The sequence below is a fragment of the Myiozetetes cayanensis genome, unplaced genomic scaffold, assembly GCF_022539395.1.
Source record: "Myiozetetes cayanensis isolate MyiCay16 unplaced genomic scaffold, myiCay2020 scf5-8, whole genome shotgun sequence".
Classification (NCBI taxonomy): Eukaryota; Metazoa; Chordata; class Aves; order Passeriformes; family Tyrannidae; genus Myiozetetes; species Myiozetetes cayanensis.
This window is the reverse complement of record NW_026087742.1, coordinates 45827965-45854946: the sequence shown is the minus strand read 5'-3', so window position 1 is coordinate 45854946 and position 26982 is coordinate 45827965. Positions and strand designations below refer to the sequence as shown.

The 26982-nt window shown below is 37.6% G+C and overlaps 1 protein-coding gene across 3 annotated transcripts in view; it reads right to left on the bottom strand.

The window, feature by feature from the left end:
* The window catches only part of WASF3 (WASP family member 3), a 67694-nt gene that overhangs the window by 19384 nt on the left and 21328 nt on the right, over positions 1-26982 (bottom strand). For 2 of the 3 annotated variants that reach the window (XM_050333967.1, XM_050333965.1), the window contains exon 3: positions 5308-5450. In XM_050333967.1, the coding sequence (XP_050189924.1) occupies positions 5308-5440 (133 nt within the window). In that variant the 5' untranslated portion in view covers positions 5441-5450. Of the gene's footprint in view, positions 1-5307; positions 5451-13929; positions 14033-26982 lie in introns of all 3 variants that reach the window. The other variant, XM_050333966.1, reaches the window with a different exon arrangement.

Below are 26982 nucleotides of genomic sequence, written 5' to 3'. Positions count from 1 at the left end.
AGGAATACAAGAGGATCTGCCCCTTTCTTGGATCATTCTCCCCCTTGGGGGAAAGGAATGACAACTACACTAAAACAATTTTAAAAAACACTGTTCGTGAATTACAGAAAAAAAAAAATTAATGTGATTGCCTTCAAACAAAGGACTTTACCAGTAACAGATTTCTTCCCTAAGTGTAAGATCAGCCAATAACTAACCCAAAACATGAGGTATTCTGTTGTATCCAAACTCTGCTTCACACGCCTATGGAAGGTGGATAGGCAAGGTGTGCTGTCTACCCGTTCCTAATCTCCTCCCCCTCCAAAACAGAAGTCACACAACAACAGCATTGTGGAAAATCTTCTAGCTCCGTTCCCTCCTCAAAGCACGATCGGACAGAGCAGCTTGCCCAGCTGGCAATTCCAAACTCTGACCAGCAGGGTTTGGAACACTTCTAAGAATAGAGGCTCCACAACTCCTCTGGGCTACCTGTGCCACTGTTCAACCACCTTCACACTAAAAGCGTTCTCTCAGTGCTTCCCAGCAGCTAGTTGAGATTCAATTATAATTCCCATTTGATTTACTTGCTCCAAATGAAGATGTTATTCTAAGAGGTGGAACAAATAAGCTTTTCAAGTCTTCAGCTAAATAAAGCAGTTATTACATTCTTCAGCCACCAGTATTCAGAGCTCAATCAATTTTAATGGATGTTAGTTTATGTTAATATATTGAAATCAGTCTGCTGAGGGAGGACTGCCATATTCTAGGATTAAACACATCACCTCTAGAGAAGTCAAGGAGATGGGTGCTTATCAGTTCTTTTTCAGAAACCAAAGTAGGAACATACTTCTGTTAATATTATTTTTTTTCAACACTTGTTACCCTGAAACACGTGAAAGACAGGTTGTCAATCTGTGGAAACAGTGACGTGGTAAACAATATTAGACATGCTGTCCTGATTTACAGACATGTTGTACTGATGCAGCACATTTTAGAAAACGAAGACACTTATGTTACCATCTTTTAAATTAGATTTTTAACAAAACAGAAACAAGCAGGGGAAAAAACCCCAACCTATCTGAAATACAATCATGTATCTTTCAACTTAAGAGCTGATTTTAGTACTATAAGACAGTGGTTTAAAAACATTAGGTATAAAATAATTTAAAAATCCATCAAAGAAATCATGCAGTCTTTCTTTTTAAGAGTCCCTCCAACCACTGAAGTAGTTGCGGGTAAATTTAGTCATGATTCTGCCTCAGCAAATCCCTGCTCTCCATAGTTTTTAATGTCAATTAACCAAAGTACCTTTTTCTAGCACTTTCACAGGTCATCTTCATAGAGTTGTATATTTCATTGTTCACAAAATAAATTTCCAAGCTTTGAGACATTTCTGCAGATCAGAATTTCACAAATAATTTAAATAATACTCTCTACTCAAGTTCTACAGTAATTACATGAAATATTATCTTGTTACACCAGTATATAACATCTCTAGCGGAGATTAAACATTACCTGAATTAATTACAATTGATTTTCAAATACTGCATAAAAAAGTGTGCAGTAACACATTGAACACATTGCCCTAAAGGTATCTTTTGTCAACAGTCAACATGCTCAGTGCTGTACCACAAGAGGGATTCAACAATGATGCTGGTTTGTCTGAAGACTGGAAACTCAATGTGTTGATTACTCTATGCAGTTTCCATTCACATAATTAGAGTCTGAAAAGTACAGCTTTACTCTGCATTCCTTACTCCACAACACAAGTACTGGGGACAACGCGCTCAAAAGAAAGACTGAGTGCTTTAGAAAGGTTACCATGTTTCATGCCAAGAACACGCATTATGAAAGCAAAAAGGTAACTTCACTTGGCATTCTGGTGTCTGGAGGCATTTAAGGAAAGACTGGACATGGTCTAGTTGACACGGCAATGTTCGGTCACAGGTTGGACTCTATCTCAAAGGTTTTTTCCAGCCTAACTGATTCTGTCAGACACTGGAATGAAGATGACACTAGGGTTGCTCTAAAAGGAGCCAGCACTGCATTACTGTTCTCCTCAGGGTCCTAGGTAAGGACTGAAGCTATGTCCCATGGAACTATGTGCTGTTCTGCAAACTGGAATTCGTCCAGGACACGCTCATTTTATCACAACATGGAGCAGAAGACAGTGATTCCACTCACCCATTGCTAACTGGATTGACTAGAAACATTAAGACTCATGCTTTCCCCGTCACCTTTTTTTAAACGAGCAAAAGTGGTAGGTTGTTACCGACTAGGTCTTGATTCTCATCTGCTTTCTCACAGTACCTCTAGCATGACATTAAATGGCAAAACAGCTAACTTGCCAACCCAGCCTGATTCAGCAGTAGTAATGAGCAGAGTGACACAAAGCTGGTTGCAGCGTGCTCAGGCCTGCATGAAAACCAATGAAACTCTGAGCCAACTGCCAATCTACCCAAGAAAATACTAGGAGGCAAGCTGGTAGATACTGTTCTCTGAATGAAAGAAAAAGTCTTTCAAGTCTCTGCAGATGACACTTCCTCCATTTTATATTGTACAGCAAAAACTGTTTGGTATCACTTGAACATGGGTCAAAGAAAGCAGCTCTGTACTTGTGTACAGATGGTTTATACCCATGTAGGTAAGATTTCAACCTGACAGGCAGTATCTGAATGAAGAGAGAAGTCAGAAATATGAAAAATACAAAATATTTCAAGACTCACACAAAGGAAAGAAATTATTTCAAATGGTAATGCAACTTGAAACACAGTGAGTATTATTAATGTATAGACTAGAGTCTAAATAAGAAAAGTTCAATGAAGGAGGGCATGCAGTTTTTATATTTAGTCTTCAACAACAATCAGATGTTATTTATGATTTTTTCCCATATATTAAAAAAAAAAAGCCCAACAAAAACTCGGCAACAAAACCATCCTGCAAGAGATCCTGTTGCAGAAAGCAGCCTTTTCACTGGCTAAAGTCCTGCAATCATCAGACCAAACTCCACTGCCAAAAGCATGGGAGTATTTTGTGAAAGCGTTCAAGTCGTTGTTCTGCAATTATGTTTAGTAGGGAAAGCATCACAGTACTTTACAGGTACAGGCTGCAAATGCTCCCAGTCCTCCCCACACCAGTAGATTCTCTCCTCCCAAGTGGAGGCGAGTCCCTGGACAACATTTTGCCTTATACAAAAGTGCACAGTTTCATACAGAATGCTGCTCAGTCTGCCTGTGCTCCAAGCCAGCTGGCTGGAAATGAACCCTAATCTGAAAACATAATAGAAAAAAAGCTCTCCTGAGAGCACATTCCCATTGGATAGGAACTTGTTCATGTCTCCTGAAAAGAGCAGAGGCAGAAGTAAGCCAAATTTGTATGCAACAGCACAGACCTGCCAGTTTTTAAAATCCACACTGAACTCACAGTGCAACATTAAAAAAACAGTGTGACTGCGAGATAGACCTGTGCTTGCTCTCTCTATGCCTCAAGCTGTGGGAACACCAACAAGCTCTGATGCTGTCAGCAGGACATACTGCTTCAGCTCCAGCACAGCTTTTTTCTATGATCATTTCCTTGCTCCCAGTTGGCTTGAAACACAGGCAAAACAAACACTGCCTGCAGAAAAAACTGCAAACTTGACAGATTTTAGGCTGTGGATGAGGCTGGTGGTACTTTTCACTCATTAAATACCATGTATTCATCTGCTAAAACAAAGGACATATAATTTATTTGCATAGATCTTTAACTTGACAGTAACAGAACTTTAGGGCCTGTCTACAAAGACTTTTGATGACCTGAAAGATCCACTAAGGGAAAATTTCAGGATATGGATATAAGGAGCCAGTTTCTCAGCAACAAGCATAAGAGGATCTGAACACGCAATGTAACAGAGTAGCCCCAAAATCAAATCTGGATAAATGAAAGGTAGACATTCCTAGGAAGTCAGACGAGTGTATTACCCACACTTGGGCAACCATTGTGCAGTACCAAAATGAGGTCTTTTCAGGTATCCTTTAATGTAATTAAGAGTAGTAGCCATTCTTCTCACTTCTGAAACTTATGGATGTCAACGCTAAGCAACTGCCTGAGAAAACAGTAAATGAAACAATGACAATGCAAACACAAATTAACTATAAATAACATTAACCACTAAATCAGCAGCTCAAGAAAGATCAGAGAATCACTTGGAAACTCTGAAAATAACAATGTTTAGCAACAATCAAAATTGTTTAAATTTGTAGGGAAATAATGATAAAACAGAAAAAGTCTGTTTTGAATATGATCTGAAGTGCAATACCTTTTTCAACAACTTTAAGCAATGCCACAGATGATACTTTTACAAATGCTTATTATATAGGATGATTCAGGTGGACCTCCAGCTCAGAAAAATCCCTAAATCAGTGACTACTGGGAACAGGAAATGGTGTCTTCCTTGTTCTCTTTCCCTCAGCACAGGCTTTTTCCTATCATCATAAACTGAATACCAGACTTAGTGGCACCCATGGTCTAAGCTCCATACAGACTGTTACATTCCTAAACCAATTCCATTTACAAACTGAAGCAACTGATGAAGCAGTAATTTCTCTTCTAGAACTGGAGTTATCAGCACAAACAACAGCTGTTGATTGTTAAACACATTTAAAAAAAAAAAAAAAAAAAAGTCCCTTCGCTCTTTCATTAAAAACATTGTTCATCCTGCAAACACTCCAGTCATGCTTCTAGAATTGCTAGTGCTGGTGTCACCTGACAGGTGTAGTGTGTAGGCTCCTCTGTATGGAGCTGATGCTAGCTTGCCTCAACAGGAGCCTCCAGGCTTGCTCAGCAAATGCCATTTTTTCAATGTGTTTAATTTCATTCATATGAATTGAGCAGACACATATATAAAAGAGAAGGCTCAAGAAACACTAAGAAAAACTAAAATTTCAGTCAAATGTGTCATTTAATGCCGAGAGGCAGAAGAGTTTGCTGGTTTCATCTTTCAGAATCAAAAGGCAAGAATAACTCAAGTGCTAGTCTTGTTTTTCATACTGATTTCTCTCAGAAAAAATTCTGGTTTTCTATACTGCAGTTTTCTTGTTGGTTTGAGGGTTTTTTTCTGGATTGTTTTTGGAATTTTTTTTGGAGCGGGAAGGCTGGGTTTTTCTCTTCTTTAATAAACTTCAAAATATATAATAGCATAAAAGCAAGGAAATAAAATATTATTACAATACATTAGCAGTAATGTCCTATATTGCAATTTTTCTATTTAAAACAAGTCATCTTAAAGCCTTTCATCTCTTCAGTTTTTCATCAGGAATCAAATACTTGCAGGAAGTTACAGATACTTACTTAAGCTGCTTAGCTGGCGTATGATAGCAGCAAGGGTACTATTCGTTACGCATTCCAGTTCACTTGTAATTCCCTCTGGCAGAGCTCCTCGGCAGAGATGCCGTGGTTCAATGTTCCTTTTCACCAAAGGCATGGCTCACAACCTGGAATTTACAAACAAATACGTATGATATTTACAAAAATGAAATTAGGAGTTATGAATCGGTGTAGCACACATTCAGGTTTTTTCCTACCAAAAATACTTCACTTTTCTTCTTTTAATGCGCTTGCCTCAGCTTTCCTGTGGAATTCCTACCAAGGCACTGGAGTTGTGCTCTCCAGCCAGAACATGACAAAAGCACTATAGATCAGCAGAGGACACAGGCCATGTGGATAATGTATGTTCTTTGCCTTAGACTTGGTGTAAGGTTTACTGTACACACAGACTTGTGCTGCAGTACAAGAGTCACTGGACTTCAGGGCACATTTGCATTTATAAAAAACTGGCAGTCCCCACAGGAGTGGCAGGAAAGATCGCTGTCTGGAGCAAGCTGGCTTGCTGCCTGGGCAAGCTGGTCACCACCAGACTGACTGCGCATTACAGCCCCCTGACTACGTCAGGCACTGACCCACTCCCGCTCGGACAGTTTTCAGTAAAAACGATAAATCCATCTGACACATAAAGGCAAGTGCCTCTCAAAATTAGGCTGGGTGACAACAAGGAAGAAGTTGCAACACAAGGAAGAAGCTGGTTTTCCACAGGTGGTGCTGAATGACACTGTGAATGGGGTATGGGCACAACTCTGAACAGCTTTTGGGAACATGCCAGATGCTGAAAGACATATGTGAGACAACTAAGGTTGTTGGAACTTTCTTGGAAAAAAAAAAAAAGAAACTAGGACAGGGAAGACAAGTACAAAAAGAGATATGAAAGCATCACAAAAGGGCACAATGGCATCGAAAACACTATCCTGCAAAGACCAGCTTTGAGAGCAAGGATGCCCAAGTGGGACCAAATTCCCCAACAAGGAAAGCATATGCTACAAAATGTCTAAACCAGTTTTCTTTAAAATGACATTAACACACTTATAAGTCAATTTGACAACTTTTTTTTTTTTTTTTAAACACCAACAACTCAATGTCCTATGTACTTCCTATGAATAATATTCTGTTTAAAGATCATGCGGCACCAAAATTTTATGGAATGAGAAGTTACAGTGTTACCAAGGACATAAGGTCGCTTGGAAAAGACTAAATTGAAAATTTATTTTTTACCGAACTAAAGCAATTAAAGTAGCCTTTCAATTTCTCTAATTAAAATCACATTACTAAATTAAAAAGATCTTCTTGTTTTTCAAATGTTGCATAGTAATTTTTGTAATGACTTCCCCCAAAAGGTTTAGAATATTTTATTCTCAAGAACATTTCTAAAAGTTTAACAACTTCAATGAACAAAAAGCAAATTATTTAACTGTAAGACTATTTCATAACAGGTCAGGAAGGAAAAAGGTCATGACTTCTAAGCAGTAATCTTAAATTATATTTTACATCTCTTAATATGAGACAGTTTATTTGAATACATCAGAATTTAAGCCCAGCTGAGTTTGTTAAATTTTAAACCATACATCAGAGATAAGGGAGGAACAATTTTATATTCGACAAAAAAAAAAAAAAAACCCACAGAAAAAAACCAGTTTTCTCTTCTATGATTTTGTATTCCTCTACAAACAGATACATTTCAAAATGCTACTTAATATCCAACATAGACACTTTTCAGAATTTGAACAAAAATAGATCAAAACTGGAAAGTCACTATTACCAACATCTAGCAGCATCACACTTCAAACAGGCTAGTGCACTGTAACAACTAAATGAAAATCACTATGAGGAATTCTCTCACTCTTACATTTACATTTCACATAAAGCGTAATTGGTAAGAAGTAAATTAATAGGAGCATAAATTAGCACTAAAGCAGCCAATTCCAAACCTTAGTGTTACTTCAACTCACAAGCTACAAATTTTTGTTTTCTCTGTAACGTGAACAACACTGTCATATAAGTTAAAGGTGTAAAAGACTCCCTGCAACAATAGAATTCCCCAAATACTGGTGGGTGATTTGACATCTCATAAAAATTGGGGGTTTTTGGACTAATATTGATTTGCAATTCATCAGTAAAACTCTCTGGAGAACAAGGCAACCATTCTACTAGGGTTGGGGTTCATGGGGGGTTGGTTTTTATGAGAATTACTGGGAATATGTTTTACTACATTTTTCATACTCTCAGTTTCAGTTTTTAACCCATCTTACTTAAATTTTGATACAGGAAGGTCACCAGAATGAATACCTGGTTTCCCCCATGGCTTTCTGTCTAGCATTCTCAGAGGCTGGCTTCACTCCTACCTTTTGCAGTTCACCCAGCTTTTCCCCACTAACCCATGCAACACCCTGGGCCCACTCAGAAGCTGGCTGCACAGTGCCCAGCTAATTGTCTGCTACCTCTTGAAACACACTGAGTACAACCAGAATGCTTTTCACCAGGAGCTCTAATTTAAGTCCCTTCTCCACATAATGTTCTTCCTTGCCTATAAAAGCTAATTTGAAGAAAACATACAGCCACTGTTTGAGCTTTTCGTTTTCTCATCAATTCTTTATGAAATGGTCCAGTAGGTTCAAGAGCTACCAGAGGAGGTGACAGACCAACCCAAGACATCTCATTTCTTTACAGAGCAAGTTAAAGCACACAGCTGGGCTGATGGTAGGAAGAAATAAACAACTCTCGTATTTGAATGCATGATTTAAATTACTATGTAGCTACCTCATTTCAGTATGAGGTTTAATTCCAAAAGGTAAACTGAACACTGATGAGTAAATATATGCAACAAATTAAGCAATCCATTACCTGTTCCTGATCAGAGGAAAAGAAAAAAACCTCTGCAATTGCAGTAAGTTTCTTCTAATTTAAAATCTTTACCTATTTGAATCAAGTACTTACAAACCTATTCAGATACTAACCCATTAGTAAGTAAAAAGCTTGTGCCCTCAAGCACTAGCACCCTTTTCTTCATCACATACAACCGATGAACTTAATCTTAAAGAAAAATTCATGAGAAGTGAGGCTAAATTTATTTCAAAACCTATGTAAATGAGAGTTTAAACAAGAAAACAAGACAAAATAAGACAGTGAATTACAGGGTCTTCATGAGGCTCAAGAAGGCAGAGGGGAGTGTGTTCATAGGTGCAGAAAACAATTTGCAATGGCAGTTCCACTGCTTTCCACATTCATCTTCCACCTTGTCTGAGTCACATTCACTCACAGTTTATTACTAGACAAGATATTTGTTGTGATGTCACTGTGTTAAACACTTTAGGATTTAGTAAATTATGTTCAATTTTACAACACAGAGGTTTAGTAACTTCTCTTCCCTTCCGTCCTGTTTAACCCCAGAGAACAACCAAGGCCCGTGCAGCCGCTCACTCACTCCCCCACCAGCTGGATCAGGGAGAGAATCAAAGATAGAAAACTCATGGGTTGGAATGACAGGAAAGCAAAAGTCACGCATACAAGCAAATCAAGGAATTAATTCACTGCTCCCCCTGGTCAGGCAGGTGTTCAGCCATCTCCAGGAGAGAGGGGCCCCATCATGCGTAATGGTGACTTGGGAAGACAAACACCATCACTGCAGATGTCCCTCTGTCCTCCTCCTTCCCCCAGCTTTACATACTGAGCATGAGGTCATTTGGTCTGCAATATCCCTTTGGTTAGCTGGGATCACCTGTTCCAGTTGTATCTCCTCCCAACCTCCCCATACACCCCCAACTTCCTCACCAGCACAGCTGTACAAAAAAGCAGAAAAGGCCTTGACTCTGTGTAAGCTCTTTTCAGAAATATATTATCAACCCTCTGTTCAGCACAAATCCAAAACAGAGTCCCATAATAGCCACTGTGAAGAAAATTAACTCTACTCCAACCAAAACCAGCACACCTTCCATCCACAAGTAAATGAAAAATCTAAGGCAAATAAGTTATTACTTTCAAAAAAATGTGTCAGTTCAGAAGATTGGTCCCAATCATAAGTTTATAATTTATTTTTTTTCCCCACATTTTTGCCCAGCTAAGTACACAATTAAGCCAGAGACTTACAACTGGGATAAACAGGTCTAACTCCACTCCCTATGAGAAGCCACCCATGCCTGACAGCTGGCTTTAAACCATCAGCTGCCTCTGGCACAAGAGATGAAGGACCTAGAAAGATGCTATATTGCATACGTACAACTGGTTGCAGTAGAAATATATGAGACATTAGCATCAGACCATAAAAGTGGGAGGAGTCAAAAGGGAAAAAAAAAACTAAGAGGGTGAAATGTCACTTAACATCTCACTAAATCCATGCATGCCTCATTGGACATGGATTGCATGCAACATCTAGCTGGACTGAACTCTGACTTGAGTACAAATGGACACCATTCTCCAAACCCTACAGGCATCAGTAACTCTAATCCACACACATTCTGAAAGGAAAGGACATCAGAAGCTTCAATTAGCTTAGATCAACCCATTAAAATTCAGATTTTACACAGTCCCTCAGTATTCCCACCTCCCTTTTTCTTCTTTCTCCCTCCCTTCCCCCAACTACTTGCATAATTGCCTTTTGTCTTAAAATTAGAAGGCACTTACCCCAGTAGCTCTTGCTGTAGAAGCAAGTGGGGTACAGAAAGATCTAATCAAAGCATTTTTGGTTTTCTTTCTCCGCAGTCACAGGAATACTCTCAGGGTCAACTCAGACCACCTTCCTCTGGACAACAGCTGTTAAACAGCATGCAAGAAATCTGACATTGCCTTGGCAAGTCAGACTTTTAAAAAAATCATGTAGAAAGCAGCTGTACAGTAACAAACATGAAAGATGACAAACACAATGTACAATCTTTCCAAACAACAGCAGAGCACGGCTATTGTAAGAGACAAGCTGGGTTTTTCAAGTATTTCAGCAACTGGCAAAAAACTCAAAGCACCAGCTGTTCCCCAAACCTGCCTTTTGCCCTTTCACATCCCCAAAAAGACACTGCAGTTTACACTAGTGCTAAAAATGTGTAGCAGAATTCCATGGTTCTTTATATATTCATTAATACCACAAAACAAATCCCAATTCATTAAACAGACCCTCTACTCATGAATGTTTATTTATTATGTTTTCTCAAAGACAGTGTTCGATCAATTTTTTAAGCTCTTCAGATGTTTCTTCTTATATCCTCCAGTAAAATACCACAAAGCTAAATATTTTACCATGAAAAAGAGCCTTCTTTACATGAATCCAAATTTCTCCCTGAATACATTCTATTATTTTCAGACAGCTTTAAAGCTTTTCATTTGTGAATCTCACAGACCTCTATAGAAAGAGAACATACCATAATTCTCCTTCTACGGAGAAGAAAAACAGGAGATGGATTGAATATGCAGCTTGTCATAAGTAATGTACCAGACGGGATTCCATTCAAACTTAAGCACCTAAATTTCTATGACTACATATATTTGAGCTCAGCAAAAGGCCAAAGAGCAACTAAATCACTGCATCTCTTGATAGATACAAGAATGACACAGTGAGCTCAAACACTTCACGCGTAAGCTCTGCTATGCACACACCTTAATTTCAGTGTCTGAATCTAGAACTGCATTTCATCTCATAAAACCACAGAAATACTGCCAGTTTCCTCACCTAAAGCTACACAATCAAGTTGCAAGTTACACTACCTCCTAATCACAGTCTCCATGTCTAGGGCATTTCAACATTTTAAATGTTTGCAGACAGTTAAGTTTTCCCATACCTAATGTCCTAACACTCAATTCAACACACAATTTCCATCTCTGAATGGCACACAATTTGGTATTACTGCCCACTTTCCTATTCAAGTTGATCATTCTGGATAGCCTATCATCATCCACCTTCAAAATTCATGTATGGGCTTAAATAGGAATAGAAGGAAAAGCAGGAGGATGAAAGATCTCAAGCACTGGTTTTGGAGATGCTGTTTGTCCTCATATTCCAACACCCCCCAAAGTCACCATTATCACAGATCACCCTGTCCTCTAAAGACTCTTCATTCTTCTCAAGACACAAAAGTCTACAGGGATAGCAAACACTGCTATCCCTGTTATCACAAGGGAAGGAAAGGAATCATTACGTCTTTAATGTACGTCCCCTTCCTTGTCCTAAATGACTGGGAACCTGATGTTTGTGAACCTTTCCTACTTGCCATCTCAATGTTGCTTACTACCTCATCAGTAACAACAAGTTAAAACCAAATAAACTAGAACTAGCATATAACCTGGAAGTTACTGAATTCAAGATCTGTTTAATGTCATTCATCTGCACTTTTAGAAGTTTTGTGTTTTGGTGTTTTTTTTCAAACTGGCTTCATTCTAACAAGAATTTGAATCCACATTTTGCATCCTGCAAAAAAACATACAATAACTGATGGCTAAATATTTTATAACAGTGCTCCAATGACCCAGAGTTATTTGATATTTATCAAAAGGTATCTAAACAAGACTGATTTTTAATAGCATCGTCTGATTATTCTAGTTCTATCAAGTATGCAATTCCTCTCTCAGCCACGTTACTATGTAAAAAATAACAAAACAAAATAATGCTTTAACAATTATGCCTTAAGTACCAAGAACTTTACTTTTATTAGAGCTATCCCAGCCTAAAGGACAGTGTATTGTTTAGTTCACATACAAGTTTTTCATGCTTTACGTAATTTTTAATGCAATTCTTCTGATTTTTATATGAGTTTGCTGACACAAGGGCAGAGTTTTGATACAAGTACGCACGAAGTCTAATAGAATTCTATTTCCTAAGGATAACTAAATCTAATCAAGAACATTTCTTATCCACAACAAACCACATCTATCAGCAATACATGTAAAGTGAAACGCATCGAAAATGTGCACCCCACTAAAATTTAATATATAGTCAATTCTATTAATGCCATTTTCACAGATCTGCCTTCTGATTGCCAGATCTACGTGAAAGGAATGACAGTCAAGGTTGGAATGAAAGCAGTTTTTTTTCTTTTTAGCATCAGACCACCACTTCTGATCTTCCTCTCTCATCATACCAACTTAAGTATTAGCAATGATGAAATGAGCACAGAAATCCCTAAAGCTATTTTGTTTCTTTAATAGAGCTCTTTAATGTCTGTTGCAATGAGTTTTTTCTGAAGGTTCACCAACTTGGACAGTTGTTTTGTTTTCTTTATTTGGCTGAGTTTTTGTCTGTGCTGAGATCTTCAGGGCAGATTTTATGGTCCAGTGATGTTATGAAGGAAATCAAGACATTAAGCAATGACAAGAGAAAGGACAACAGGGGAGGGGAGATGGGGTTTAGTTTTATTTATCTAAAATTTAAATAAACTTTATGGATATATATTTTTCTAGTCAACTCTCTACATCTTCAAAAACCATGTAAAAGGCAGAACAACAGTTACATCTTAACACAGTGGGCCTGCACACAAAGGTTGCAGACCCATTTAAAGGTAAAGGCATTAATTCAGAAATTCTACTAATTAAAAAATTGGGAGAGAAAAAAGCAAATTGATCTTCACAGTATTGAAAATTCACTTTAAATTAAATTTAGTTCTTCACATTAACTCTAAACAAGAATAGAAGAGAGAACATTCACTAATACAGGAAAAAGGAGGTCCTGAGAATGATTTAAGCTGAAATTAAGTAGCTATTCTTTCCCTGAGAGGGCAGACTGTAATATAAGAGGTTTTCAAACACTATCCAAAACTATGAAGTTAGAAATCTGCCTTGTTTTCTCCAAAGCTTCCTGGATGGGTATTCTGGGGGGCATTTGCCTTCATTTTACAACCCCATCTTTGCATTACCTGTTGACTGTAGCTCAAGATGATCTCTGTGCACCTGCCATTCTGTAATAGTGGCAAAGGTCTCATTAAGTTCTGCTTAAGTACTTGTATCTACAGTTCACGGCCAAGCAAGAGTGCCTCTTGAACAAGACTGAGGGACCACTTCAAAGTTACTGCACTAACTTTTTCATCTCAATAGAAATTAAATATTACAAAGCTACAATCCCAAGAGTAGCTTTTCCCCTTCACAGTACTTTTCCCAGTAGCTTCTAAAGGAAATAAAAATCTTATCACTATGAAGTGCAGAGAGATTATGAAGTTTCATCTCCTCCTCCAAAATAAGGGATCGTATACATGTCATCCAATTAAATGGCTACATCATTGTTAAAGGAAGAAATAAAGGTATTTCTCACTCTCTGCTAACAAAGCCAGTAACTGAAGTTACTGCACTGATTTACCTCCATTTCCAGGTATACAACTTTTCAGGCCCAGCTACAACGTACCTAGGGAATAGTGAATTAATTTCCTGTATTAAGTTTTCTCACTGTCCAAATTAATGGAGTCTGCAATTTCTACTCACAGAATTTCTTCCACTGCCCAATATGCAAAATTCTTTGCCAGAAAATTACTTTGGATCTTTTTACCTGTCATTTAAATCTTCATGCTTTTTAAAGATGCTTTATGATTTTATAAAAATACAAGAAGACATATACACAGTATGTTTTTCACGTTGAAGTACTTTTTTTAAAACACTAATATTTACTTCATTTCATACCTCTATTTCTCCACAGGATGAGCTTTCCTCAGAACATCTATGAATATCCCTCGCCTAGTTTTGAAGTCTCTTCTTTTTCTCATGCTTATCTTCACTCTGAAAACTGAGATGTGAAAACTGAGATCTTGAGTTTTGTCACTTTCCTCTGAATACTTTCTCACTTAGAACAGCTTACATCACTACGGTAGTTAGTAGTTTCAGGCTTTAAGTACCTCATTTTCAAACAGCCTGCCTGAACCTCAGATTTCCATTCCTTAAAACTCTCTTCATTGAAAGAAACACAAAACAATGGAAGAAAAACACTGGCCCCACCTGATCCTGTGTGTTAAGCTTTTATGTACAATTTCTCCTTCAGAAACATATTTTAATCTTCCTTGATACACTTAATGTTACTAAGATATCTATTGAAAAAGAGATTTGCTTACCTGAAATCTACAGGGATTTCACAGATTGCACAATACAATAGCTTGCTGTACTGAATCCAGTCACTCTATCAGCATCAGATCCACCCACCCTTTTCTACTAATTCTGCATCAGAATACAGATGATCCAGGGCACCTTCACACATGAGTAGAGTCTCTCATTTCTAGTCCATAAGCCGTCCTTCCTCTAACCAAAATTCTGTTTATTAAGCCAAAACACTAATTAACACTTTCTCTCAAAACATATAAGGCTAAAGGGTACTAAAGCAATCCAACTGAGTAAACTGAAAGAAAACCACACATGGTATACTTGTTGTTGTAAAAGAAAAGAAAAAAAAAAAAACAAAACCACCACAAAAAAACCCCCAACACACACACACACACACAAAACAACAGGGTAAAAAAATAAAGTACATGAAGAGCACGGACTAAAGAGCTCTGAAAAAATATACACAGAAGCCTTTCCGCAAATACGTATATCTGAGTCTATTTTCTCTTCTGCCTTCTTTCCATATCCACATGAATAATCTAAGCACACACACAGTGATGAGACTTCACATTGTTTCTTTCTGCTGAACAAACAGTGACCATTTTAAAGTATCAACAAAAGATGCCGACACGTTAATCTTGTTCTTAGCGTGATGGCTGCTCATCCTGCTCATAGTCCCTTCCAGATGGCTCGGTGTGAAAGGGATGGTGGGATGGGGAAGAAGGAATATTCCATGCTGTTCTGAACATCTGTTCCACTGAGTTCATACATTTGAAAAAAAAACCAACAAAAACCTTACTGCCGCTACCAATTTTTCTATTTCAACCTAATAATACTATGCTAACACCGAATACAATGTAAATGATATGCATGTACGTGAGAAAGGAAAAAAATGTCTTTTCAAGTCATATAGGAGCATTTGTTTAGTTTTTGCTATCTTAAGAATGGACTTGTTTCAACCAGGAACTACTTCTGCTGCACTGAAAACAGTTTTCTTTCATATGAACTTTCTTGAAATCTGTATTATACTCCAAGAATTTATTATCGTTCCTTCTCCTATTCAAGTAAACAGAAATTAACTGAGTCACTATTTGTTTCCCTTTAGTTTTATTTGTCTTTACCAAAAGATACACAGTATGCATTTGTTGGAGTTTGTTTAAATTCTCTGTGACCAGTTTTGCACAGCAACTCAAAAATATTTTCCTTGTGCATATGAAGAAATAGTGGTAGCCTTTGTTTTTTAAGCATAGTTGAAAGAAATGAAAATATAAATACTTTACTACAGCATACAGTTTACCTCTCAAGTAACATTTACCCTTCAGAAATGCCACCTCTTGAAAAGAAGCATTCAGCCCTAACTAGAAGAAACTAGTCACGGAGTTAAGAGGAAGAAGCAGAGGAAGAATCAGTGCTTTGTTCTACAGCACAGGAAAAAAGACTTAGATTGATCATCCCCTTCTTTTGTATCATCTTGACATGTGCAAACCATACGGCTGCTGAATTATTCAGCTCTTTGTACATGGAATAACCAGTGATTACACACATGAAATTTTAGAAGTACTGAAACATTGACTGGGAAAGCAGCAGATTGTAAAGTCTAATTTTGTTTTAACCTTTAGTACCCTAAATGGTAACGTTCAGTGAAGAGTATAAACCACATGAAGTCAAAAGGAACAAAATCATCAAGCAGCAGAGAGACAGTTATAACACCGAGCTAATTAGGTCAGGAACAGCCCTCCACTAGCAGGTCAAAATGTTTCCAGATGTCATCTGGAAACAGGCTTGGATCTTAATCAGATATGAGCAGAGTTCCTTATGTAGACAGAGCCACACAGTTCTCACTCTCCACAGCAAAACTCAGCAGCCCAGAGAGCTGAGAAAATGTCCACAGGCAACTATTTCAAAACCCAGAAGTATTCTAACATAGTAAGACCACAGGGCATTAAATAAAAAAATAATAGTTAAAAATAAAAAAAAAAAAATCCCAAAAACAAAACCAGGATAACTGCTATTTAATAGGCACTGTTAATTAACAATCAACCATACCAGGATATTTCCCACCTGAAGGAAAATTCTTTCTTGTTCTCCACCCACACATTCCAGGATCTGTTTGGACTGCAATCCAAAAGGCAACATTACAAACATAAATCCCTTCTTCATCCATTTGACAATTAAAATAAGAAGGCAAAAAGTGGCTTTTCATTTCCCAATTTACAATAAACCACTGAGAAACTATTTTAATAGTTTATTTCTCTTTCAATACAGTCTCTTGAATAATGGCATTAAACATCTTGCAGAGCTTGCTTTAAATCTGTTTGGGCTATTTGATGCACAGTTTTCTAAGAGTTTAGTTTGGTTATGGAAAGTTACATTTTTTGGAAAGTCACATTTTATCTACACTTCAGAAATGGAAAAAATCTCTAACACAAGAATCATTACCATATAATTTTTTACACTATTTTAGACAATGCTGGAACAACTCACAACAGAATACTGAAAGTCTGCAACTATAAACAAGCTTTTTCTTAACATTTTAGACTACAGTAATGCACAAGAGCTCCTGAAGACCATTTAAAGTGTATTTGTCCCAGCCTTTCTCCTTCACAAACAGTAAGTGTTACCAGAAGCAAATGCCTTGATTATATAAAGAAAACTTAAGTTGCAGCTAGGCTTGCTGACTTACATTGATCCCATTTAACAGAGCCTTACTGGATTTAAAGTGCTCGAAATAACTGTCTGGGTCACAGTCCATGTGACAAAGGCCACCTGGTAAGGCCTCAGGAGCCCTCCTGCAGGGAGAACATGCCATTCAGATCCTCAGATGACCTCAAGCTAAACCAGAAGGAAATTCAGTAATTTGTTTCTCAGAACTTCAATTAACCCTAAATTGGAGGGGAAAGTACAAAAGGGACAAAGGATCCCCTTCACATCCAATAATATCCATTTTATGGCAATGCAGTTTTCCCTATTTCCCATATCTAATATTTGCCATTAAAATCCTTTTAGAACAGCATTTTTCAGATTAAAAAAATAAATCTGTTCTTAAAACTCTTTTACCCCATAGCAGGTGATCTAAAACGTCACAGGGAAGTGTTAAGATTTCACATAGTTCAGTTAATCCAAAATCTAAAATGCCTTCAGGAAGTGTCAGGTTTTCTTATGTTTCTTTTCCACACAAGAAATCCTCCAGATATCATATATGTATATACACACAAGTACAGTTCACGTACATATATTTTATGTATGCACATACACATAGAGTTTATACACATTTATAGAGACCAATAGCATAGGTCAAACAGCAAAGGGAAAGGACTTCATGCCATGACAATGCAACATTAATCTTTCCCCACCTTAACTCCTAATGTGCCTCCTCCATTCCCAGTTCTCACCAGGCAGGAGAGATTTTCCTACTGGGCAACAATTGCAATGATGCTTTATCAGGCTATCACACTGTCTCATGATCCTTAAAACACCTCGCGGGTGAGCAACTTCAATGTCCACCTGAACAACCACACGACAACAGCAGAAATTTCCTTGCATGTGTCAGGAAACACATGGACAGCCCATAATGACTTAAATTATTACAAAATAAAGCAACATCCCTAGATTTCCTCAAGGTGAAGCTTCACACCCACACTATGAAATTTCAGCAGGAAACAGGATTTCCCAAGTTTTCCTAGTTATGACACTACCCCCAACACTTTGCTCCCCTTATATATCAGAAACCTGGAAATGGCAGCTTGTCTATGTGAGGGAAAAAACAGATTTATTTGGGGTGATTTTATGGAAAAACAGAACTAAATATTTTGTAAATCAACATTAAAAATTCCCTACTATTTTCATCCTGAGCCAAGTGCACCATCTGTTCCCATTAAGTCCATCCTTTGGTAGCTACCACAGCTACAGAACTAAGTGCCCTGCAATCGAGGATTGATGTACAAATCAAGAAAGATACTACGAGTGACAGAGAGCAACACTCAAGAGAGCAGTAAAAATTTAAAAAGTAAAACAACACCTAAAAACCAAACCACCATGCAAAAAGTCACCACAGAGCACAAACAGCCCTGTTAAGGCCTGCCTCCCCACCACCACCACCCTTAATGCAATTTTTCGTGTTGTGGTTATTTTGCTCTGGTGCCTAATGAGGGATGAGCTCTGGTCAGAGGTTTTCCCAGGATGGAGGATGCATTTCATAACTTTCCTACATGTATCTGACTGTGCATGGCAAGCTGAGCACTAACGATGCTATTTACCTATTCCAGGTAACCTTCCTTGCTGCATTCCACACAGTTAGCATCTTCAAGTAAATCACAGAAACCATTCCTTTTTGATGCATGGGAAATTGGCAGTGTGTTATTTTTCAGTTCATAAAATAAAACAGCAACAGTTACAGATGGCACAGCAGAACATCCAGTTATCAGGAGCACAGGAGCTCCCTATACCCCAACAACTGAATCACGAGCACATATCAAGTAGGGTCCAGTAGAAATCAAGACGGATCATACTACTTTTCCTGGTCTTATCAATACTGAAGACATTTTTTTAAAAGCTAACTTACACAGGCAGATATCCATTTATACCTTTCACCAAGAACAGAATCCAACAGAAATGAAATTACAGTAAAAAAATAAATCAAATAAATCTGAACACACTTGATATATATGTTGCTAATATATATGAGCACAGTAAGACTGTAAGCAGCTACATCTCCCCAAATAAAAAACATTACCTTCTCTTGGTGTTTCTGTCTCTTTTGTGACAGATCCTCTTTCTTACTGGTAATCCAAGTTCAGATATCAAAATTCTGCCCACCATGAACTTTCTAATCATTCAACACATAAGCCTAGTCTTAGATTTGGCTTTTTGCCATTGTTTTGTTTTGGAGTTTTGGTATTGTTTTGGGCTGGGCTTTTTTGGTTTTGTTTTTTTTTGTTTGTTTGTTTGTGTTTTTGCTTGGTTTGGTTTTGGTTGGGGCTTTTTTGTTGTTTCCTTCAGAGTTTTTTTTTTGGGGGGGGGAGGGGGGAGGGGTGTTAAAGAAAGCTAAAAATCAACGTCCAGCAGTAGTACAAGTAACATGCTTTGATACAGTAACATTGGCTTACAAAACCTTATTTGCAGCATTTAAAGAGATTTCCTCGTTACACGTACAGTAACTCCCATTGTGAGACAAATAAGCTACTATAAAACCATAGTGAGTCTCAGACAGAATTCAGCAGTTAGTCTTCTGTAAAAATCCCCTTTCAAGACTTGAAGGCTGGAAAGTTGTGTTGCATGAAATTTGGCATTGTATCAACACATCTCCATGGAGCTGGCCAGGCAGAAGTGCTCCAGAAACCAGCTTCAAGGAAAAAAGCATTCTTACCATGTATAAACAATCACTAAAAAGAGGCTTAAGCAACTTTTTCTCCTAGCTAAAATCATCAAATCTCAGCCAAAATTACTTGGGGATGCAGAGGTTACCAATGACAATACTAAATTTTTGAAATCTGCTTCATTCCAGCATTTTAAATCCATGCACTTAAATATCCTCTGTGGAACCTTTTGTAAACCAAGGCTTTCTGTTCTTCTTCAAAACATACATGTATATACATTTTGAAAACATAAACTTAGCTTTTTAAGTCTATGAAATTTCAGAACTTAACAATGAATACCTGAAAGCACCATATTGTTTTATAGCTACATCTATAACTCTCCTCTTTCAGTCAATGCCAAGTGAGGGTGAATGCCAAGTGTGAGTTGGGAGGAAAATAGTATTACATACAATAAAAGCACAATTGATCAAAACTTGTGGAGTCCACAAGAAAGAACAGCACCATCCATCAGAGGTTTTCCACTTGTGAACCCGTGAGGATGCTCAAAGACTTCAAAATTAGTCAGGAAAACAGTAACGAAGACTGCATTAGCAAGTTGTGTGGTATAACAGGAGCAGACACCTGCAGAGCAGAATAGTTGCTGATGATGATCCTGTGTCCATTTGTATAGATTTTTTTTCATAGGGAAGCAGGAATATTTGTTCCAAACTAGTGCTTTCCCAGTCTCATGGCCCATCAGATGTTGAACACCATCACACACACTCCCAGAAAGAACCTTTGGTTTTAGACTCATCAGAAAGGAAAAGAGTTCATGTATTCCCCATCTGGGGAATCTGCATCATAAATATAATCCCAGATCCAAGCCGAACCTATAGTATAATGGATCCTAAAATGCCTGTTGTTTCAGCATATTTGAATTCACTACATAAGGACTGAAAAAGAACAGTTTTATTTTAGTTTTAATTTTATGAGGACAAGTTGGAAGAAAAGAGGCAAATATTGCTTAAAAAAACCCAGTTATCTAAGGCTGAAAACTTGTCACTCAGTAATTTTTAATTATGGCTCCCTCCAGTATTTACCAGTGATAGTTCCATGGGAAAGAAGGGAATAAAACAACTCTATGTAGAAGAGTCTTAGCTTCACTGGTCCTCCTCCTCCCTATAATGCACTCAGCCACTCAACTCTTGCAGAAAGATTTCATCTTCCTCACTAGCTGGCACTCAAACATACCAAATTCCCAGCAATACAGCCAACTAACACCCACTGAAAGAGGAACAAACTGCCTAAACCTAGCAAGGTTGTAACTCCAAGTAGCATCAGAAAGCTTATTACAGTAAGATTACCTAACACCTGTGTTCCTACAATATATGCACACCTAGACATTAAAATTTACTCTCCGAACTCGAGAAAGGCAAGAAATAGCATTCTCAATTAAAGGGCTGAGAGGTACAAAGCCACTTGATGATGGTGACCAGCATACAAGGCCTGCAGAAGGATCAGAGCTGGACCTAGATCATATCAATACTTAGCAACAAATGCCTCAACCACAAGATGAGTTATGTTTCCTTCTCAGACACAAACCCCAGTCATTGCCTTAGGATCCACTCCACTTGAAGTTGTGCTTTTTAAGACAGCTGTAAGCTGACCACTCCTTGATTTAATTAAATGGATTCCTTCCCCCATTCCCTGTTTCAACATTTGTGCTACTATTGCTGCTGCTCCTGCCTGAGCTGCTTCTAGTGCTGGAATCAGACTGGAAGTCATCAGAAACTTAATCCAGAGGAAAGAAGCCAAAGCAGTTTATGGAATTACTGCCCTTATATCTGAGAGCACCCAAGTGATAGTGAGAGCACTCAATCTGCTTCAGCATAAAGGAAAAAAAAAACAACAAATCAATTCAACTTAAACTCCTACTTCATACTGAAACATGACAGAGGCATGCAAAACACCAATTACAATGTTTAGTTGTGTAGGTGAATAGCAAGCTAAGCACAAGTGACTAGATAACAAGACCTGAAAGTTTAATTAAACTGCTTCCTATAAGAAATGGCATCAATATTGTCATATTAAAAGAATTTTAGTCTAGTATCGTAAGTTGAAGGGACCCGTGAGGACAGCCAAATCCAACTCCTAACTCCACGCAGAGCGAACCAAAAGTTAAACCAGATACTTAAGAGTTGTCCAAATGCTTCTTGAACTTTGAAATGCCTGGGGTCACAACCACTTCCCTGTGGAACTTGTTCCAAGTGCTTGACCACCACTCTCAGTGAAGAACCTTTTCCAAATATCCAATCTGAATTTCCCTTGATGCAGCTTTACATCATATCCTTTCTGTCACCTTCTGCTGCCACAGTTCCCAAAATCATGTAGAAGTCCCAGTAAACCCTGAGAAGGTCAACAAAAAATTCACTAAACAGAAGAAAACAGATATTTCCTATATATTTATTCCTCAGGCTCAGAGAGGCATCTGTCACGTCCCAAGGACTTTACTACGTGACATCCTGTGTATGCACTACAAATTCTGCTTACCTTGTTAGATACATAAGTAGTTTATGGCTCCATCATTTCCATCTCTTCCTGAAAAATATGCTTTTAGCAAATGCTAACCTGGTATACATTGATTTCTGTGGTTTGTTTACCAAAAGAAAAAAGCAGCATATACCCATTAATATTTAAGGCCAAATTTATTTTAAAAGCATGAAATATTAAATATATATATATTCTATAAATATACACTACTCTGAAACAGGAGGGTAGATAGAAACTCAGAACAAAGATTGGTATTCTCTTCTCAGAAACAACAAGTCATCAATCTGATGAAAAGTGCCATCAAGAAAAGCAGGCCCTTTCCTCCTCATAAATTGTGAAAATTCAATCCTTCTTTTGCAGGAGAGTAAGATGGAATCAAGGACAAACCATTAAAAAAATTTAAGGAATCATTCTCCATATATTTTGGATCTAAAAAATCTTTATGCTTACAATTCATAGACAACAGAACATTTCTTATTCACCATTACTTTAATCATCAATCATAAAATAGTATGCAAGTAATTACATGTTGAACTGATCAAATTCATATTACATAACCACCTATCAAAATTAGCCAAACACCAGAAGAGAAGCTGCTCAGTTTTATACTGAGAAGATGCCCTGCCCACATTTTAGCACCACAGGTCATCTTCTTCCTTTATAGGAGACCTACTGACAGGGCTTCATCTTCTCTTTCACTTCTAGCACACCAGTCTCTACTCCAGTTGCCAATACAGGAACGAAGACTTGTGTCCTTCAAACATCCTACAGCTGCTTTCCCCTACTAACTCACACTCTGCTCTCCACACCTCATTTCTGCCAGTACTTTACAAGTAGCCAGTTGGCCCAACAAGAGTTGGAGGCATTGGTAAGTGAGAGGAATAAACTAATGCTTCCAAGTACCCTTTCTCCCCTGCAGTTTTACATTGAGACATTTGCCCAAAAGCCCGATTGGGTACAAAACTTTTTTTTTTTTGGTCACAGACAGATTCTGAAGACTTTCTTACTCCCTCTCCCCAGAGACATTCCCAAACTCCCCTCCCACTGCCAGGGTAAAATATCTTGATCAAAGGTTGTGTTCTTATTTGAATATGAGAACTCCTCCAATAGGCCTCATAACACGTCAACTCTTCCTACAAGCCCTCAAAACTAACTGCAGCTTCTCCCCAAATAACAGGGAAAATGTACCTGCCTTACTAAATGCTGTCACCATAGATCAAGCATCCACCTGTAAAGACTCATTGCTTTCTTTTTAAGTGTAAGAAGCCATTAATACCTCTTGTTAAACTGTTCTAATGCATAGCTGAGGCTGTGTTATACTTGCAACTAGATAATTTAAGGGCAGTCTGTTTAATCCTAAGAACTCTTCCCAGTGCTGCCAAGCAACAGGACAAGAGTAAACAAAGAGAAAGTCACACACAGAAGTTCCACCTAAATACAAGGAAGAACTTCTTTACTGTGTGAGTGACCAAGCACTGGAACAGATTGCCCACAGAGATTGTGGAGTCTCCCTCACCAGAGATATTCAAGAACCACCTGGACACAATCCTATGCCCTGTGCTCTAGGACGGCCCTCCTTGAGCAAGGAAGTTGGACAAGATGACCCACTGCGGCCCTTCCAACCTGACCCATCCTCTGAAATACACAAACTGTGCATAAAAATGAGGAAGCTTTAAAAGCTGATGTTTTATTTACAAGTATGACTGCAATGACTACTGATAAAATATGCTTTAATTTTGTTCTTGAATTTAAAGAAGAAAGGAACCATCTAGATCCTGATGATCACTCTTTTGAACTTAAAGAAAGTAAACTTAAATTAATTACAGCACCTATTTACAAAGAAAAACACATGACTGATTATTTTCCCCAGTCCAGTTCCACAATGGTTAGACTGAAATTTGCCCTGAGTTTGCTTCTAAATATTTAGCATAGTGGACCAAACTACTTTGTGTACTTTCCCTATCATTAAATTGCTTTGAACAAAACAGTTTCCTAGATGTTCATTCTTAACATTAGTAAGTAGATTTTGAACCTGAACATGTTGAAGTGAAAACAACAGGGAAAATTTAAATCCCAGAATGTCCACGATGCTTTCGTTTTTCTTTAAATAAAGAAAGAAGCAGAATTCTGAAGTGAACCTACTATAAACTTGCCTCCCTCCCAGCAATGATGTTGCTGTTATACTGGCAATAAAAAATCTTTTCCTGGGAAATGCAATTATTAGTTTAAAACTCATTGAGCTGATGATATCACACAATCCAAGAGGAACAGATTTCTTAACTACAGCTGTAACCAGCTGGCTGCTGAGCAGAAAGAGGGCTGCTATTGCCACCTCTGTGGTGAGGCTCCAGGAGGCAATACCGTGGTTGTTGGCACCCTTCCTGAGACTATTAGAGAATCACATCAAAGTGAGCAAGACCTGTAGGACTCCATCGGAGACCAGAGTTTTTGAGAACTGATAGGGTAACAATAGGCACAAAGGCATTGACTCCAACTCTCAAAGGCTGTCATTTGAAGTCACCTATGATGTCATGGATCTTCTACGCACCCCACTAACTTATGTAACAAACCTACCAATACTTACATTGCTCTTAACTACACTTTAAAATAGTTCATGTAATCTACAGAGACTACAAGCTGCATGTATAAAAAAAAATCATGTCATTAGAGACTAATCTACACACAGTTCAAGAAGAAATTTAACTACATCAGTTAAATTTAGAAACTGATTTAGTTAATCGTTGCACAGGCAACTAAGATTTAAGCCTCATCTTAACACAGATCCCTAACACCCTAACTGCATAATTCCAAAAGGAAGTTATTATGATGTCAATCATAGAGAAAGTTCAGAGAAGAGACCAATGACTGCATTTATTTGCAGTAATGAAGTAGAACCGAATTTACCAGTCTCAGACAGTGACAACAAAGAATATTTCTACATGTGCTCATAACACTCTCTTGAAAACATGATGAGTGTACTAAGGCTCGCACAGAACAGACACCATTTTTAATACACAAAAGAAGAAGCTTAGTACCATCAAACCTATTTTGCCAGGCTGCAATTTAAAATATAAAGCCCCTCAAGCCCATGCAGTCAAGTCCAAAACCTAGAATAAGTGCCTACTGAATAGGGTTTAACCTAAGACGGGCAAAAGTTAAGCCCAAATATTCAGCCTCCTGTAGTATCAGAATCAAACAAAAAACAAGCACATAGGAAATGCTTGCACCTCAAGATCTGAATCTGTGATCGCTTTTCTGTCATGTTTTTAATCAGTTTCTCACAAAAAACTGTTATTTGGTTTTACCATTTATAATGCAAGAATTCTGGGATATTTTCTCCTCTCTCATAGTTTTTTTTTCTCCCCAGGAGACCATACATAAAACTGTCCTACTACTCCCCCATCCACTGCTATGCAATTAGTGATCTTCAGCTTTTGGCTGGCTGAGTAGTCCAAAAACCTTCCACCTTTCTCCAGAGACTATTTCTCTCTCCTGCCCAACCTACTTTCCACACTCACTCTCCCTAGAAAGTTTCTTTCCTTAACAGAAAATGGAGACTATAGTCTGCTGAAGAAAATTCCTAAGAAACTTTTCCTAATAGCTTGTTTTAAATCAAGAATTGAAGTTTCTAAATCATTCTCTGATTTACCAGCCACAAAGGTTACAGAATACAGGTTACACATAACTGAAGAGTCAGACAGCACAGGTAGAAGTCTTTGCAGGTAAATTTTGTTTAACCCTGACTAAAAATATCTAACTTGCTTTTCCAATAAAAGTATTTCTAAAGACTGGAACAGTCTTGTCCACACAGCAATCACAAACAATTTTAACATCTTTCTATAAAACATGTAACTGATTATGTAACATTTTTATTTGTCAAACTAACTACTCAGGTGTGTTTCTTAGAATTGATTGCATGTGATGACAAAAGATTCTTCCACCAGTCTAGTGCATTGATTATTGGGGCTCGTAGGCATCAGGGTCTGTTTTCAAGTTCTACATCTGGTATTTCCTTCCTGACTAGACACTCTTTCTTTGTGAAAGACACTTTTGTACAGTAGTATTGTAGGTTTATAATGGAGTTTGGAAAAGCTAGAGCATGCTACTCATGCAGGATGGCATGTTAAGCAATCAGAAGCTTTCACAAACATTTAACATAGTATTTTTAGCAACTTTAATATTTTGGGGGGCATTTATATTAGCAAAACACAGTAGGAAATCCAGAAAAGCAAGAAAAGACAAGGCACAATTAGAATCCAAGTGACGAAATAAGTAACTTAATTTAAAATTAAAACGCCTTACTATGCATGCTGAACAGGTGAATTAAGCCATTTAAATTTTTAATTATGACTTGTAAGTGAAAGTCTTTGAAACAGAAATTTAAAAAGAAAAAATACTACATTTCTGTACAAATCAACCATTATTTTAAGTACAAGTTTCCCCTTTTATTCACCAGGTAGAATTTCCATATTGTATGTCCAATTAAAATGTTTGTGATATAAGAATGATCAATGTTCAACCAAAAATTAGAATTTGTTTACTAAAATCAGGTTTCAATATTTCTTAAAAAAAAAAACCAAACAAACAAAGGCTGATTATTTTCAAGTATGTTGAACATTGTCTTTAAATACCCTTCAGCTACATTAAACTTCAGACTATTAACACTAGACATTTCAATTAAACTCTACATGAAAGTTGTGCTTAACCTGCACAAAGAAACAGAAAATATTTATACACTGAGTATAAACAGAAAATATTTCAAAACAATCTTGGGAGTTTTTTGAATAAATATAACCTA